Below are 13,981 nucleotides of genomic sequence, written 5' to 3'. Positions count from 1 at the left end.
TGAAGACAACTCTGAAGTTTCTTGCAGTAATCTGTAGTACAGCTGAGGAATAGCTTCAGGATGCAAGGCTGGGGTGCAATGAATATATAATGAAATGACAGCAACTTTGTTTTTTATCTGTTAGTTTGTGGTTTATAGAAAATTACCCCACATGGTAGTGATGGCAACCAAAAAGATGTTTCTTATGAAAAGAAAATACATTTTTTTAATGTTTCTATTTTATTTTTGAGAGAGAGACAGAGCACGAGCAGGGGAGGGGCAGAGAGAGAGAGAGAGAGGGAGGGAGAGGGAGGGAGACACAGAATCCGAAGCAGGCTCCAGGCTCCAGTTGTCAGCACAGAGCCTGATGCGGGGCTACAACCTATCAACCATGAGATCATGACCTGAGCTGAAGTCGGACGCTTAACAGACTGAGCCACCCAGGTGCCCCCAGGGAAAGAATTTAGAATTAAAAAGAAGAGTAACAAATCCGCTGGTAGCTTGCTTCTGGAACATGAATAAAGGCCTCTAAATAATCCACACAGAAATTAGAAAAAGCAATTCATTAAACTGTTTAGAGGAGTACTTGAGCAGTACAAAAAACAATCTCATTAAATGAGAGATAAAACTTTATCAAACATTTAAAAGTGGCATAATTTACTTAATAGCCTTATAAATTACTTCAGCCCCTTTTTAGTAGAATCATTAACTGGGATGGAAGGCATCCCTTAATTTTTAGTTGTACTTGACTGCCGATGAACACATCTACAAAGATATACTGACCACTCTCTATGCTGGCTGTGCCTGGTCATCCAACATTCAGTATAATGCCTTAGATAAAGCCAAAATCCTGAATAGTTAGTACATAAGATTTATTTCGTAAGGTTGAAAATTATCTTAAGATAAATATGACAAAAACAAAGCATACGATTTATAGAAATTATTATAGAAATACACTGTACCTGATCTTCTGCGATATGGACTCGGGCATAAGGAGAATCTAGCAAGGTGTGCAAGGCCTGTAGACATGCTGTGACGTGTTCAATAGGCTCCTCGGGTCTAGGGGAACAAAGGAACTGTATACTCACACCTGCGATGTACATAATAAAAATACACATTTGTCACCATCACACACTTCGTTGCTTCCGCATCAATTTTTTTTCTCTAGTTTTCCTACTTCTTTGTCAGATGCTTTAGCATATATTTAATGCTACCTTGAAGTAGACTTCCAAATGGTTACCAGAAGCAGCAGCCAAACTTTAGAATACAGATTCTAGCTTTTTAGAATACAGATTTGTAACTACAGATTGTAGCCTCCAATGAAATTGGAGGTTGGGGGAGGGAGGCAGTTCCACAGTCATCAAGTTGATTAAGAAGATATTCAATTTTTTCTTTCTAGGACTTTTAAAAATAAACTTATGAAAGTTATACAATTAACTCTCATTAAATGGTTGCCAAACAATTTTCATATCTACAAAGTTTTTTTTAGTAGCAAGCTACAGATGCACAACGGATATCTTGGGAACAATTTTTTTTTTTTTAATCTATTTATTTTGAGAGAGACAGCATGAGCAGGAGAGGGGCAGAGAGAAAGGCAGAGAAAGAGAGAGAATCCCAAGCAGGCTCCACACTACCAGCTGTGGAGCCCAACGCAGAGCCTGAACTCATGAACTGTGAGATGGTGACCTGAGCTGAAACCAAGAATGAGTCACCCAACTGACTGAACCACCAAGGAGCTCCAGGTAACAATTGTTTTTAATTTGCATAAGGGTAAGGTCATAGTTCTAGAAGTCCCTCATATTTTCATGTATAAGATTTACTGACGAGTTCTGTAATTTCATCTTACCACTGTGTTCCTTTCCCCTCCCAGAAAAGATAAGACCACTTAAGAGCCTCATTAGAATCTATAATATCTTAATGTTAAAAGAACACCTATAAAGCAATTATAAATTGAAATTTATTCAAATTTGCTTTAACTTTGCATTTGTTATTTCCTCATGGGACAATTTAAGTGCCAACTAAAAATAAAACCTGTTGTTGAAAAAGAAAAATGTAGCTTTTTTTTCTTGAAAATTATTCAGTACTACTCTGTGAGTAGACACGACAGGTAAAATTTTTAGAGTAGTTTTTTTTGTTTTTGTTTTTGTTTTTAGAGAGAGAGCATGTGAGCAGGGGAGAAGGGCAGGAGGAGAGAGAGAGAGAGAAAGAGAGAGAGAGAGAGAAAGACAGAGAAAGAGACAGAGACAGAGACAGAGAGAGAGAGACAATCCCAAGCAGGCTCCACACTTAGCACAGAGCTCAACACAGGGCTCAATCCCACAACCCTGGGATCATGACCTGAGACAAAATCAAGAGTCAGATGCTTAGCCGACTGAGCCACCCTGGCGCCCCAGAATATTTTTAATAATTAAATTTTTATATTAAAAATTCAGTTAGTAATTTAGAAAATGTACTTAAAAATTCTTTTATTATTCCCTCTCTGAACTGCGATACATAAAACTTTTCTATGGCATTAAAATGAAAGATGGAGGAGTTCAGAACATGCCACACCAAAATATGCCTCTCTGGCATATTGGTTATTTTGAGCTGAAGGTACTTGATGAACAGCAGACCCCTTTCTACCTACAAGCAGGTCATAAAATTTCTCATGAGAAAGGTGCCCTCCCTGTATCAGGAAGACCAGACTGGGAGTCAATGCTGAAATAGACCTGTACAAACAAACCTACTAAAACCAGTTTCCCGCACATATTTCCTAGCCCTGTCCCACAGTTTACTGCCCCTGGCCCAAAGCCCTTTCTTGTCACATTCCTACCATTTACTGTTCTTTGTGCAGAACGGCATGTAAGTTTTTGGGCCTAATGGCTACTTCAGGCTGAAAATATGAAAAAAATCTGTGTGCTCTTCTCTTGTTAATCTGTCTCATATCAATTTAATTCTTAGGCCAGCCACAGAACCTAAGAAGATAGAAGAGAGATTTTTTTCTTCCCTACAGATATGAATTTTCAGAAATGACACATCTCGAAATACAGTAATATGACACACCTACCTAAAATCAGATGCATTCTATCTTTGTTAATTTCTGGCAAAGATTTAGCACTAGGTGTTGCTCCTGATGCCTGGTTTAAATTGACGGGTGTAGAACGTTTTTGTAAGCCAGGTATCGCTGCTGCTTCTGCAGACTCTGAACATGTGAATCCTGTGCTATTTAACCAAAGTGCCACTGCGTGGAGAATCGGGGCCCAGGAATTCCGGTAGTGAAGTCTAGCTGTATCAATAGTCTCAGGAGTATAAAATGCTCCGCCTGTAAAATAATCAAGCCAATGAAAGCCATTACTTTTTATTGTAAGTGTTTAACCATTTATCAACAGCTAACTTAAAAATACTCATTCCTTACTGTGTTAGTCCATTTGGGCTGCTATAACAAAACACCACAGACTGGGTGGCTTATAAACAACAGAATTTATTTCTCACAGTTCTGGAGGCAGGAAGTCTGAGATCACGTGCCAGCATGCTCGGTTAAGGGCCATGTCTCTGACTCCATGTGGGGTCTCTTCTACAAGGGTACCAATCCCATTCAGAAGGGCTCCGTCTCATGACCTAAGCACTTCCCAAAGACCTCACTTTCTGATACCATCACCATGGGGATTAGGTTTCAACACGTGAATTTTGAGGGGACACACAATTCAGACACAGCACATACAAAAGAGCAATCTAACCAATTGAGATTCTCTTCATTACCAAGCCACCAAAACTAACGTCTTTCCTGCCACTGCTGAACTGGAGTGCCTGTGTTTTCCTCACCAATGCTAGGGTTTCCAGTCTTTCCTCTGCAACTGTGGATGCTGCTGGGAACCCAGTACCTTTCTCTACCTTGTGGCCACAGGCTTCCTCTTCACTGTTGCCAGACACTCCCTAAAGCCTTCACTTTCCATCACTCTTTCGATCGCCTTTCTCTCTGTTGCAGAGACAGGGAACTCTGTCCCTTCTTTTTCTTTCAACTCCCCCTCTGCCATTCTCCCTCATCTCCTGTTTACACTGTCAAACTGAAGATTTCCCCCATCTGTCCTTGCATTCACTGACCAGCACAGCAATAAACTTCATTATAGTTATGCATAATGACTTGTTATGCATAGTTATTTAGAGTATGTTAGCTCATAAAGTTATTATTATAACAGGGAGAACATGTTTGCTTGGGTTAACAAATAAGCTTAAGGCTGTATTTGAATTCAGAAATTCAATATGGAGAACAGGCTCCAAGTGAGAGAATGCCAAGTTTAAGTCCACAGAAATTGAAAGTGTTATTGCTACATCTTAAATCACTTTATTAAATTATCAATAATTAAAAATTTAAATTTAAGATGTTATACTATCTTTACAAATTTAAGATGTAAAAGTTATATCATAATATTATTAGTGATTGTCGCTAGCTTCCACCCATTACATTTTGTTTAATTACTACTCTGAACTCCATAAAGGCCAAACTCTGAACGCAGTACTTACCATCTGCAGGGAGCTGACTAGCAAATTCGGCTGGTAAAGTCAAAAGCGCGTAGTCTTTTAGTGCCGCCAACCACAGGCGGCTGAGTGTTGGCAGCTCGGGTTGCACAAGTGTGATTAAACTATCTGGCGGTAGTTCATCTATGGTACCAAAATCATCATCATCATCATCAGTGCTTTTAATTGCTCTTTTTGGTTTTGACTCCGCTTCCTTCTTAATATTCATAGCAACCACATATACCTAGTGCGGTATTCAGGAGGAGAAAATAACAAGGCATAATACTAAGAAATGACACAATCTAAGTTGCTATGATTATACAATTGAATTACCAAAAATAGCTCAGTACAGACACTGGAGAGGATACAGCCTCATGAGTTCCTGAGAGCCTCCAAAGAATAATTCCACCTGCTTTGGAGGTAATTTGTTTTTATTGCTCTGACTTCTGACTATTCCTCTCATAAAATATTCCTTGAGTAGGGTTCTCTGAATTTCTTCTGGTTTCTCTTGCTATACTTTACAAAGCCCCCTTTTATGTGTGTCTTTTTTTAACTTTTTCTTTTCGTCATAGGGTATAACTTCCTGTTTACTATCTCTACTTTCACAGACTTATTAGACACAATTGGACAGCATTCAAAGAAAAAGGCTGGGGCACGGGGGAAGGGCCACAGAAAGGATTTCCATAAATATCCTTCTAACCTCTTAAGTGATAGTTAGCAATCTAGTCTTTATAACAGAGAGATGAGCATATAATTTACTGCTTACATATATATTATCCATATCCTTTCTCTCCACTTGGTAAACCAAAAGGATGTATAATAGCAACTTCCTAAATCATAATTTAAAAAAAAATTGTTTTAAGTTTATTCATTTTTGAGAGAGACACACACAGCGTGAGCAGGGGAGGGAAGAGAGAGATAGAGATAGAGATAGAGATAGAGACAGAGAGAGACATGGAATCCAAAGCAGGCTCCAGGCTCTGAGCTGTCAGCACAGAGCCTGACGCAGGGCTCAAACTCATGAACCGTGAGATCATGACCTGAGCTGAAGTCAGATGCTTAACTGACTGAGCCACCCAGGCGCCCCTCCTAAATCATAATTTTAAGGATTCTTCTTTGTTACAGTTATACACGTTTGTTTTTGTACATGCATTTAGGCTTTGGCAAGTGGTACAGACCGAGCAGAGACTAGGAGGCAAAAGTAGGTGAAGGTTTTACTCTATATGCAATGGGGAAGAGAAGAGGTCACTACAGGATTTATAGACCAGATGTTATGTATCTTCCCTTAACTTTTGATGGTATTTAAAAAGTTATACTATAAAAAGTTTTGGAAATGGGTTTTTAAAATTACTATAATTCCAATTTCCAGGTTATCATATTCTGTCTTTGTATGCTGGAATGCTGTTGTACAGAGAACTTTGGGTTTAATTTTATCTTCTAACATATGATAAGGTTTTCCCATGGAATCCTAGTCTTCATAACCATAACTCTTCATGGCTGCAGGGGGTGAGCCATAATAGGTCTAACAATTTCCCCATCGTTGAAATTTTATATTTACTTCTGATTCTCTAGTCAGCCTTCAGAATCTTAAAAAAGACTACTTACAGTTTTCAAAGACAAAAGGTGTTCAGTTCTTCACATTATAAATATGTTCCAAGTAAACCTTTTTTGTAAACACTTCCTTCCTACACTTTGGATATTCTTCCCTAGATAAAGTCTCAGAAACAGAATTACTGCATTACTGATTATAAATCTTTTTATGGCTGTGAATAGACACTGTCAAAACCTTTCCAAAAGGGTTCTATAATTTATATTGCTACTTGCAATACAGGAGAATATATTTTTTAGGATTTTTTTTAACAAATTTTGGCTTATTTTTCTTATTAGAAAAGAAAAATAGAAAAATCACACAAGAAAAATAGAAAAATGAGAAGCATAAAATGAAAATAAGAAAATATCGTTAACATTCCAGATAAGTTGTATATACATATTCATAGTCTTTTAAACAATACTTCGATTCTTCTAGCACAAGATAATATCTAAGGAGTGATCAGGTAGGGTCATCAGTTTTCCAAGACCACTGACTCCAGACACCTTGACACTGAGACCTCAGGCTCCAGGGCACAAGTGACTCACGGAGCATGTCTGAGCACTTGTTCTTGTTTTGACCGGTCCGTGGACGCCTGAGAATACATGTACACCAGACCACTGTCCTCAATAAAAACCCCAGACCCCAAGCAAAGATGAGACTCACTCTCCTTTCCTTTCCAAGTCTCCCAGAGACTTGGTATCTGTATCTGCTCTCTCTATATCTTCAGTAAACTCTGCTCCCACTTCCTCTCAGCTCGTGTTTGATTTCTATCCTGTGCAAAGCCAAAGACCCTCCTGGTTGGTCCTGTAGGGCCCCCTCGGGGTCCTCGGACCCAGCTAGCCTGCATCAGTGAAGACCCCAGATTGTGGGGGACTAAGAAGTGGGTGGCCAAGAGCTTAGGAAGTGGAGATACTGAAATTTCAGTGAACTGAGATGTGAAGAGGAGAGACAGAAAGCAGTGAGTAAAAGAGAATACTGAGTTGGGGAGGAAAGCAGGTAAGAAGACCAAGCATGTAGAGGGAGAGGCTGAAGACACACAGGTGGGCAGGACTGATGGCACTGAGCTGGAAACAGTCTCCCCTTCCTACTCATGCCTAACGGGAAAGTTCCCAAACCATGTAAATCTAAAGATTTCAAGGAAACAATCTGAGGAGACAGACAATGGAAATCCTCAGCTTTCTGAGTGAAAAAGTATAACCAAAGAAAGGTCTTGAGGAGAGAAATCTAGAATATGCTGGCCATTTGAAGAGAATGATAAAGGAAAGGAAAATAAGCAGGGAAAGAATTGCTAGACAGCATTGAAGGCTGAGGTGTGAGGTGCAAATCATTAAATTATAGCACAAGTTACCCCCCCCCAAAAAAATGTGTCAAATACAAATGTACATTGTTAATTTAATTATGTGAGGTTCTGGGGCGCCTGGGTGGCTCAGTCGGTTAAGTGTCCGACTTCGACTCAGGTCACGATCTCGCGGTCCGTGAGTTCAAGCCCCGCGTCGGGCTCTAGGCTGATGGCTCAGAGCCTGGAGCCTGCTTCCGATTCTGTGTCTCCCTCTCTCTCTGCCCCTCCCCCATTCATGCTCTGTCTCTCTCTGGCTCAAAAATAAATAAACATTAAAAAAAAAAATTAAAAAAAAATTATGTGAGGTTCTGATCTAACTTTTTAAAAGTAATGATCTGTCTTCCATTCAGTCCCAGTCCCAGTGGTTGGTCCTTTTATATACATTGCCTTACAAGATATTATCTCCATGTTCTAATGAAAAAACTAAGGCTCTAAGAGGTCGAATCACTTGACCAAAATCACAAAGATGGTAAATGCCAGAGACAGAATTTGTTCTAGGACCTCTGAGTCAATATTTAATGCTTTTTATACTAAATTATGCCAGGCTTCCCAGTAGGTGAATCAAGCATATTAATGCAGGTCAGCAAAGAACTAGCTGACTGGCAACCAATGTGCTGAACTTCAGACCCCACAGTGGTCTCTACATTTGGGGAAATGAGTGAATGGGGTTGGAGAGTTCAGAACAATGCAGATCTTCAGATAAAAATCAATACATCAACTGCAATGTAATTTCTACAGACAAGAAAAGTAGCAGTTTTAGATAAAAACTCAGATACATGAAAATTAACAAAGAATTTTTATCATTTTCAAAGTGAGAAAACAGAGGTAAGTCATATTATAGTAACTTTTTCTTATACTACTTCCCATCTAAAAGGGTTTGCATTGATTTGAAAAAAAAAACTAAATTTTTATCAATAAGAGCAATCATTTTATCAATCAAACAAAAAATATTATTTTGCTTTCTAAGCCAAAAATGGCAGCAGGGAAAAATAAGGGAACCTTCATGGATAATCTACTTGAAGGACAGCTTGATCTACAGTCTAAAAATCAGAGAAAACTGATTTCCATATCTTATTGAGCTCTGTATTTTTCCATTTTTATTTTTGTGGGGGAAAAAAGTACAGCAAAAATTCAGAGGTCCTTTATCTGAACTATATCACGTGGATGCTGCATGCTCTGAGTCAGCAAGTGTCTACTGGGTAGTCATCAGCCACTGATACTAGAGAAATAGAGAAGTCAGGTACTGGTTGGCAGAGGGAGGGTTACTTGAAATACTGTAGGTCAGATAATAAGAATTTGAAAGCAAATGGCAGAAGAAATTTGGAAAAGTGAATTTAAAGCAATATCACAATTTTTTAAAAAATGGCTGTGGAATGAAAAAGGTAAAGCCAGCTATAGAAACAAAACAAAACAAAACAAAACAAAACAAAACAAAACAAAACACACAAACAGAAAACTGCAATCTTGGTATCAATGAGCAGTGGCAAGTCTCTTGAAATTTAATCAGATAAAAGACTTTTTTTTTTTTTTTTAAGTAAATTCTACACCCAACGTGGGGCTTGAACTCACAACCCTAAGATCAAGAGTTGCATGCTCCACCAACTGAGCCAGCCAGGTAACCGTCAAATAAAAGATTCTTGGCATAAAATATTTTATATTACTTATATTTGTAGTTTTCTCTGCCTAATTTCCACATAATTAGTTAAGGGATCAATTTCTCAATATCAAAATTTTGAAAAAACTGATTAAAAACTGTAATTTTCAAAGGCTTCATAAGAGCTCTTTTGAGACATAAACATATACGTATTTCAGCGAGAAGGAGCAAATAATAGATTTTCAAAAAGCATTCCATACCAAAGATCGGTTTTAAAAGAACAATAACCAAATAAAATTTTTTTTTTACCTACAGGAGGAGTAGGGGAACATTTTCTCATGGATGGGGAAATGGTTCAAAAACAATAGGCTGTGGTTACCTCTGCCCACGCTTTGAGAACAGCCAGTTTTTCCATGGTTGTGGCACTCTCTCGGTACAGTTGGCTAGAAGATCCTTTTCCAGCCTGCACTTTGTCCAGAGAAGAAACAAGCAGATTGTGCACTCGACGGAGGTCATTGAGATCACTGACAACTCCACTTCCGATCCACGTACTACACACCTGGCCAAAGAAAAACATTGTTAATGTTGTATAAAAAAATTAACACAAAACATATAAGAGTATAAATATGATTTTTTTCCTTGGGGAAGAAACATAAAATAAAACCAATGAAGAAAACAAAACAAAAAAAAACCCCAATGCTGTGCTTCAGTATTATTTTGAATCAGAAATCAATAGCAAGAGTAGGATTTATTGTACTCTTATGTGGAAAATGAACGGTGATTTACTTATGCTTCCATTTTCTAATTTGACAAAAATTTTAATAGAAAAAATTTTCTGCCTGTATCAGTTCAGAATCAGTTGTGAATAATCCTTCAATTCAACAACATTTCTGCTTACCACAGATAAAACGTTATTCTGAGTGCTATGGAAGAGATTAAAAAATAAATAAAGGGCTAAAATCTGGTCCCTGTTCTCAAGGAAGAGAACGTAGAATGAATGAACACACACGACCATTTTAGGATTGCAACGCTACACTTAAAAACAGAGAAGGGAGACATCACTTCCAGGAGGAGAAATGGGAATGTTTGGAGATCAGGAAGGTCTGTGTGTATAGATACAGAGGAGTTACAAGGGAAAAGTGATGAGATTAGCAAAGTTAAGTGGGATCAGATTATGGTGCAATTTAAATTCCAGGAGAACTAAATACTGACTTTGTTCTATGGGCAATCATAAGTTTCCAAGGCCTCTGGGCAGGGAGATTACAATTAGAATTATGCTTTAGGAAGATTGCTCCAGCATTTATGCCAGCAAAGAGGGTATTTAGATGGTTAGCCATGTGTTCAGTAAAGTGACTATTATAATATTGTGGGACAGAGAATATAGATGAAACTGGGAATGGAATAAAAAGGGAGAGTCATCTGAGAGAGATTTGGAGGTAGAAATCACAGGATTTGGAAACCAATTAAATATTTTTAGGGGGAGGGGGCGGGGCCTTAGAAAAAGTGTGAGGACTCAAAGATTGCCAAAGCTTCTAACTTGGATGAAAGTGAGGAAAGTGAGGCCACTGCTTAAGAGACAAGAAAGGAAAAAGGAAAGGTTGGGGGAGATGGGAAGTTAGAGAGCATTTTTAACCTTGCACAGTTTAACATGATGAGTTCAAAGTACTAGTAGGGGACCTGTGGGAAGATATTCAGCAGACAGGTGGAACCTTGGTTCTGGATTTCAGGAGGAAGGTAAAAAATAACGAAGTAGATGCTCAATATCAGTCACCATCAGGGAAGTGCAAATCAAAACCACAATGAGATATCACCTCACACCTGTCAGAATGACTAAAATAAAAAACGCCAGAAACAACAGATGTTGGTGAGGATGTGGAGAAAAAGGAACCCTATTGCCCTGTTGGTGGGAATGCAAACTGGTGCAGCTACTATGGAAAACAGTATGGAGGTTCCTCAAAAAGTTAAAAATAGAGATAACTTATGATCCAGTAACTGCACTACTAGGTATCTACCCAAAGAATACGAAAACAATTCAAAGGGATACATGCACTCCTAGGTTTACTGCAGCATCATTTATAATAGTCAAATTATGGAAGCAACCTAAGTGTCCATTGACAAATGAATGGATAAAGATGTGGTGTATATGCATGTGTGTGTGTATACACACACATACATATATACACACATATCATATATGTTATACATGTTACATATATACACATTATATATATTACATATATATACATTATATATATATATATATATATATATATATATATATATATGATGGAATATTATTCACCCATAAAAAGAATGAAATCTTGCCATTTGCAACAACATCGATAGATCTAGAGAGTATTATGCTAAATGAAATAAGCCTATGCTAAATGAATAAGACTAAGACAAATACAATATGATTTCATTCATATGTGGAATTTAAGAAACAAAATAAATGAACAAAAGAAAAAAAAAGAGACACAAACCAAAAAATAGACTCTTAACTATAGAGCAACAACTGATAGTTACCAGAGGGGAGGTGGGTGGAGCTAGGGTGAAGGAGATTAAGAGTACGCTAATACGATGAGCACAGAGTGAACAACAGAATTGTTGAGTCGCTAATATTGTACACTGAAACTAATATAACACTGTAGTTAACACTGGTTATTATTTAGTAATAATAGCAATGTTACCAGGTAAATTTGTTCAAGGACTGAGGTACAAAAAAAAGGTGTTAAGGGCAGAACACAGGGCAAATATTTATACTTAAGGGACAAGTGGAATAAGAATAAACAATGAAAGAAATTGAAAAGAAAATTCCAGAAAAACAAAAGAAAAACCAGGCAAGTGCGGTGCCACTGGAGCCAAGGGAGGAATGTCAAGAAGTAAGGGGTGGCCTGGTAGTGCCACCTTTACTCCACAATTACAAGTCCTCATGTTCTGATTATCTGAAATCTTTGGGTCAAGATGTGGGTCACAATTCAAAACTTTTTGATGAAAGGTAGTAAGGCCAGTGAACCTCGCTAAGAAATACATCAAGCAAGACGTGTGGCAGCACCCCCCCAATTAACAGAAGGACACTTCTGTCGTGAAATGTAGTACAAATCACAGTAAGAGGGACGGATCAATACTCTAGCCCCACTCAGCTTCACATCAAGACAAATGAGGACAGTCAGCTCAGGTTTCACCAGCAAATAAATAATGAAAAAGCTTTTGTTTTTCAGAGTGTTTGGATATTAAATCATAATTAATGGATTATGTTTCTATATTTAAAATTTTTTTAAGCTGAGAATAAATATTTATGTAAATCATTTTATTCTCTTATAATCTTATCCTCCCAGAATTCAGAACTAAGTTTAATAAAAATTAAAAAGGACATTTTAAAATTGATTGTTATTAATTATGAACATATTGATGGCAAAATAAAATGCCAGTCAAAATATTGTTGGAAATATAATGAAACTTAAAGTAGAAAGATTTTAAATATGATTATGAAAATAGAGTTGCTATTCTTTAGGAAACTGAGCAACATATTGAAGAGATCTGATACACATTTCTCTTGAGGTAGTAATACAACTAAAAGTTGGGGGAAACTAAACACTGAGGGTTTGGCACAAAGTTTAATTTATAAAAACATTAATTATCTCTTCCACTTTAAAGAAGATGAAACTAGATATTGCAGGTACTGCATTATAAGTTTGGTTTATCAAGAAAGGCATAGCAGCACTGAATCAGCAAAATCATTTTCAGAGAAAAGACCTTGGCCTTACATCAAAGGAGGGGTGTGTGAATGTACATTTATAAATTTTAATCTGAAATAAGATAAAGTATATATTATGTTTAAGATTGCTAGGCTGATTTAAATGATTTTTTATTAAGCCGTTGATTACTTGTCCACATGTGTGTTCCACTTGAGTCTTCCTGTAATATCTAAAAATTGTCCTGATTTTCAGGTTTAACATAACATCTATTCCAGTAAATAAGGTGGGATGCAATGTTTCATGACCTGTCCAAAGCCAACTCCTTACTTTTCTTTAAGGAAAAGGAATTTGCAACCCACTGTTCCATTTGTTTCAAAACCAGGTTTCCTTCAAGAAACCGAAGGATAGGAGGTCAAAACTTAAGCTTGCCTCTAGATAAGGAGAAACTTCTTATAGAAAAAGCAGCTAGAGCCACATAAAGAATGAGACGTTGTGGCACAAAAACAGACACACAGACCAATGGAATAGAATAGAAACTCCAGAACTAGACCCACAAACGTATGGCCAACTCATCTTTGACAAAGCAGGAAAGAACATCCAATGGAAAAAAGACAGCCTCTTTAACAAATGGTGCTGGGAGAACTGGTCAGCAACATGCAGAAGGTTGAAACTAGACCACTTTCTCACACCATTCACAAAAATAAACTCAAAATGGATAAAGGACCTAAATGTGAGACAGGAAACCATCAAAACCTTAGAGGAGAAAGCAGGAAAAGACCTCTCTGACCTCAGCCGTAGCAATCTCTTACTCGACACATCCCCAAAGGCAAGGGAATTAAAAGCAAAAGTGAATTACTGGGACCTTATGAAGATAAAAAGCTTCTGCACAGCAAAGGAAACAACCAACAAAACTAAAAGGCAACCAACGGAATGGGAAAAGATATTCGCAAATGACATATCAGACAAAGGGCTAGTATCCAAAATCTATAAAGAGCTCACCAAACTCCACACCCGAAAAACAAATAACCCAGTGAAGAAATGGGCAGAAAACATGAATAGACACTTCTCTAAAGAAGACATCCGGATGGCCAACAGGCACATGAAAAGATGTTCAGCGTCGCTCCTTATCAGGGAAATACAAATCAAAACCACACTCAGATATCACCTCACGCCAGTCAGAGTGGCCAAAATGAACAAATCAGGAGACTACAGATGCTGGAGAGGATGTGGAGAAACGGGAACCCTCTTGCACTGTTGGTGGGAATGCAAATTGGTGCAGCCACTCT

At 37.8% G+C, this 13,981-nt stretch overlaps 1 protein-coding gene across 2 annotated transcripts in view; it reads right to left on the bottom strand.

The window, feature by feature from the left end:
- HEATR5B (HEAT repeat containing 5B) overlaps nt 1-13,981 on the bottom strand; it is a 99,301-nt gene that overhangs the window by 16,303 nt on the left and 69,017 nt on the right. For both annotated transcript variants that reach the window (XM_006930362.5, XM_045054693.1), the window contains exons 27-30: nt 9,377-9,556; nt 4,480-4,717; nt 3,026-3,280; nt 942-1,069 (exon numbers count right to left, since the gene is read on the bottom strand). In XM_006930362.5, the coding sequence (XP_006930424.2) occupies nt 942-1,069; nt 3,026-3,280; nt 4,480-4,717; nt 9,377-9,556 (801 nt within the window). The remainder of the gene's footprint in view (nt 1-941; nt 1,070-3,025; nt 3,281-4,479; nt 4,718-9,376; nt 9,557-13,981) is intronic.

This window comes from Felis catus, chromosome A3 (assembly GCF_018350175.1).
Source record: "Felis catus isolate Fca126 chromosome A3, F.catus_Fca126_mat1.0, whole genome shotgun sequence".
In the NCBI taxonomy this organism is placed as follows: Eukaryota; Metazoa; Chordata; class Mammalia; order Carnivora; family Felidae; genus Felis; species Felis catus.
The sequence above is the reverse complement of the archived record's forward strand: the minus strand, read 5'-3'. Positions and strand labels throughout refer to the sequence as shown.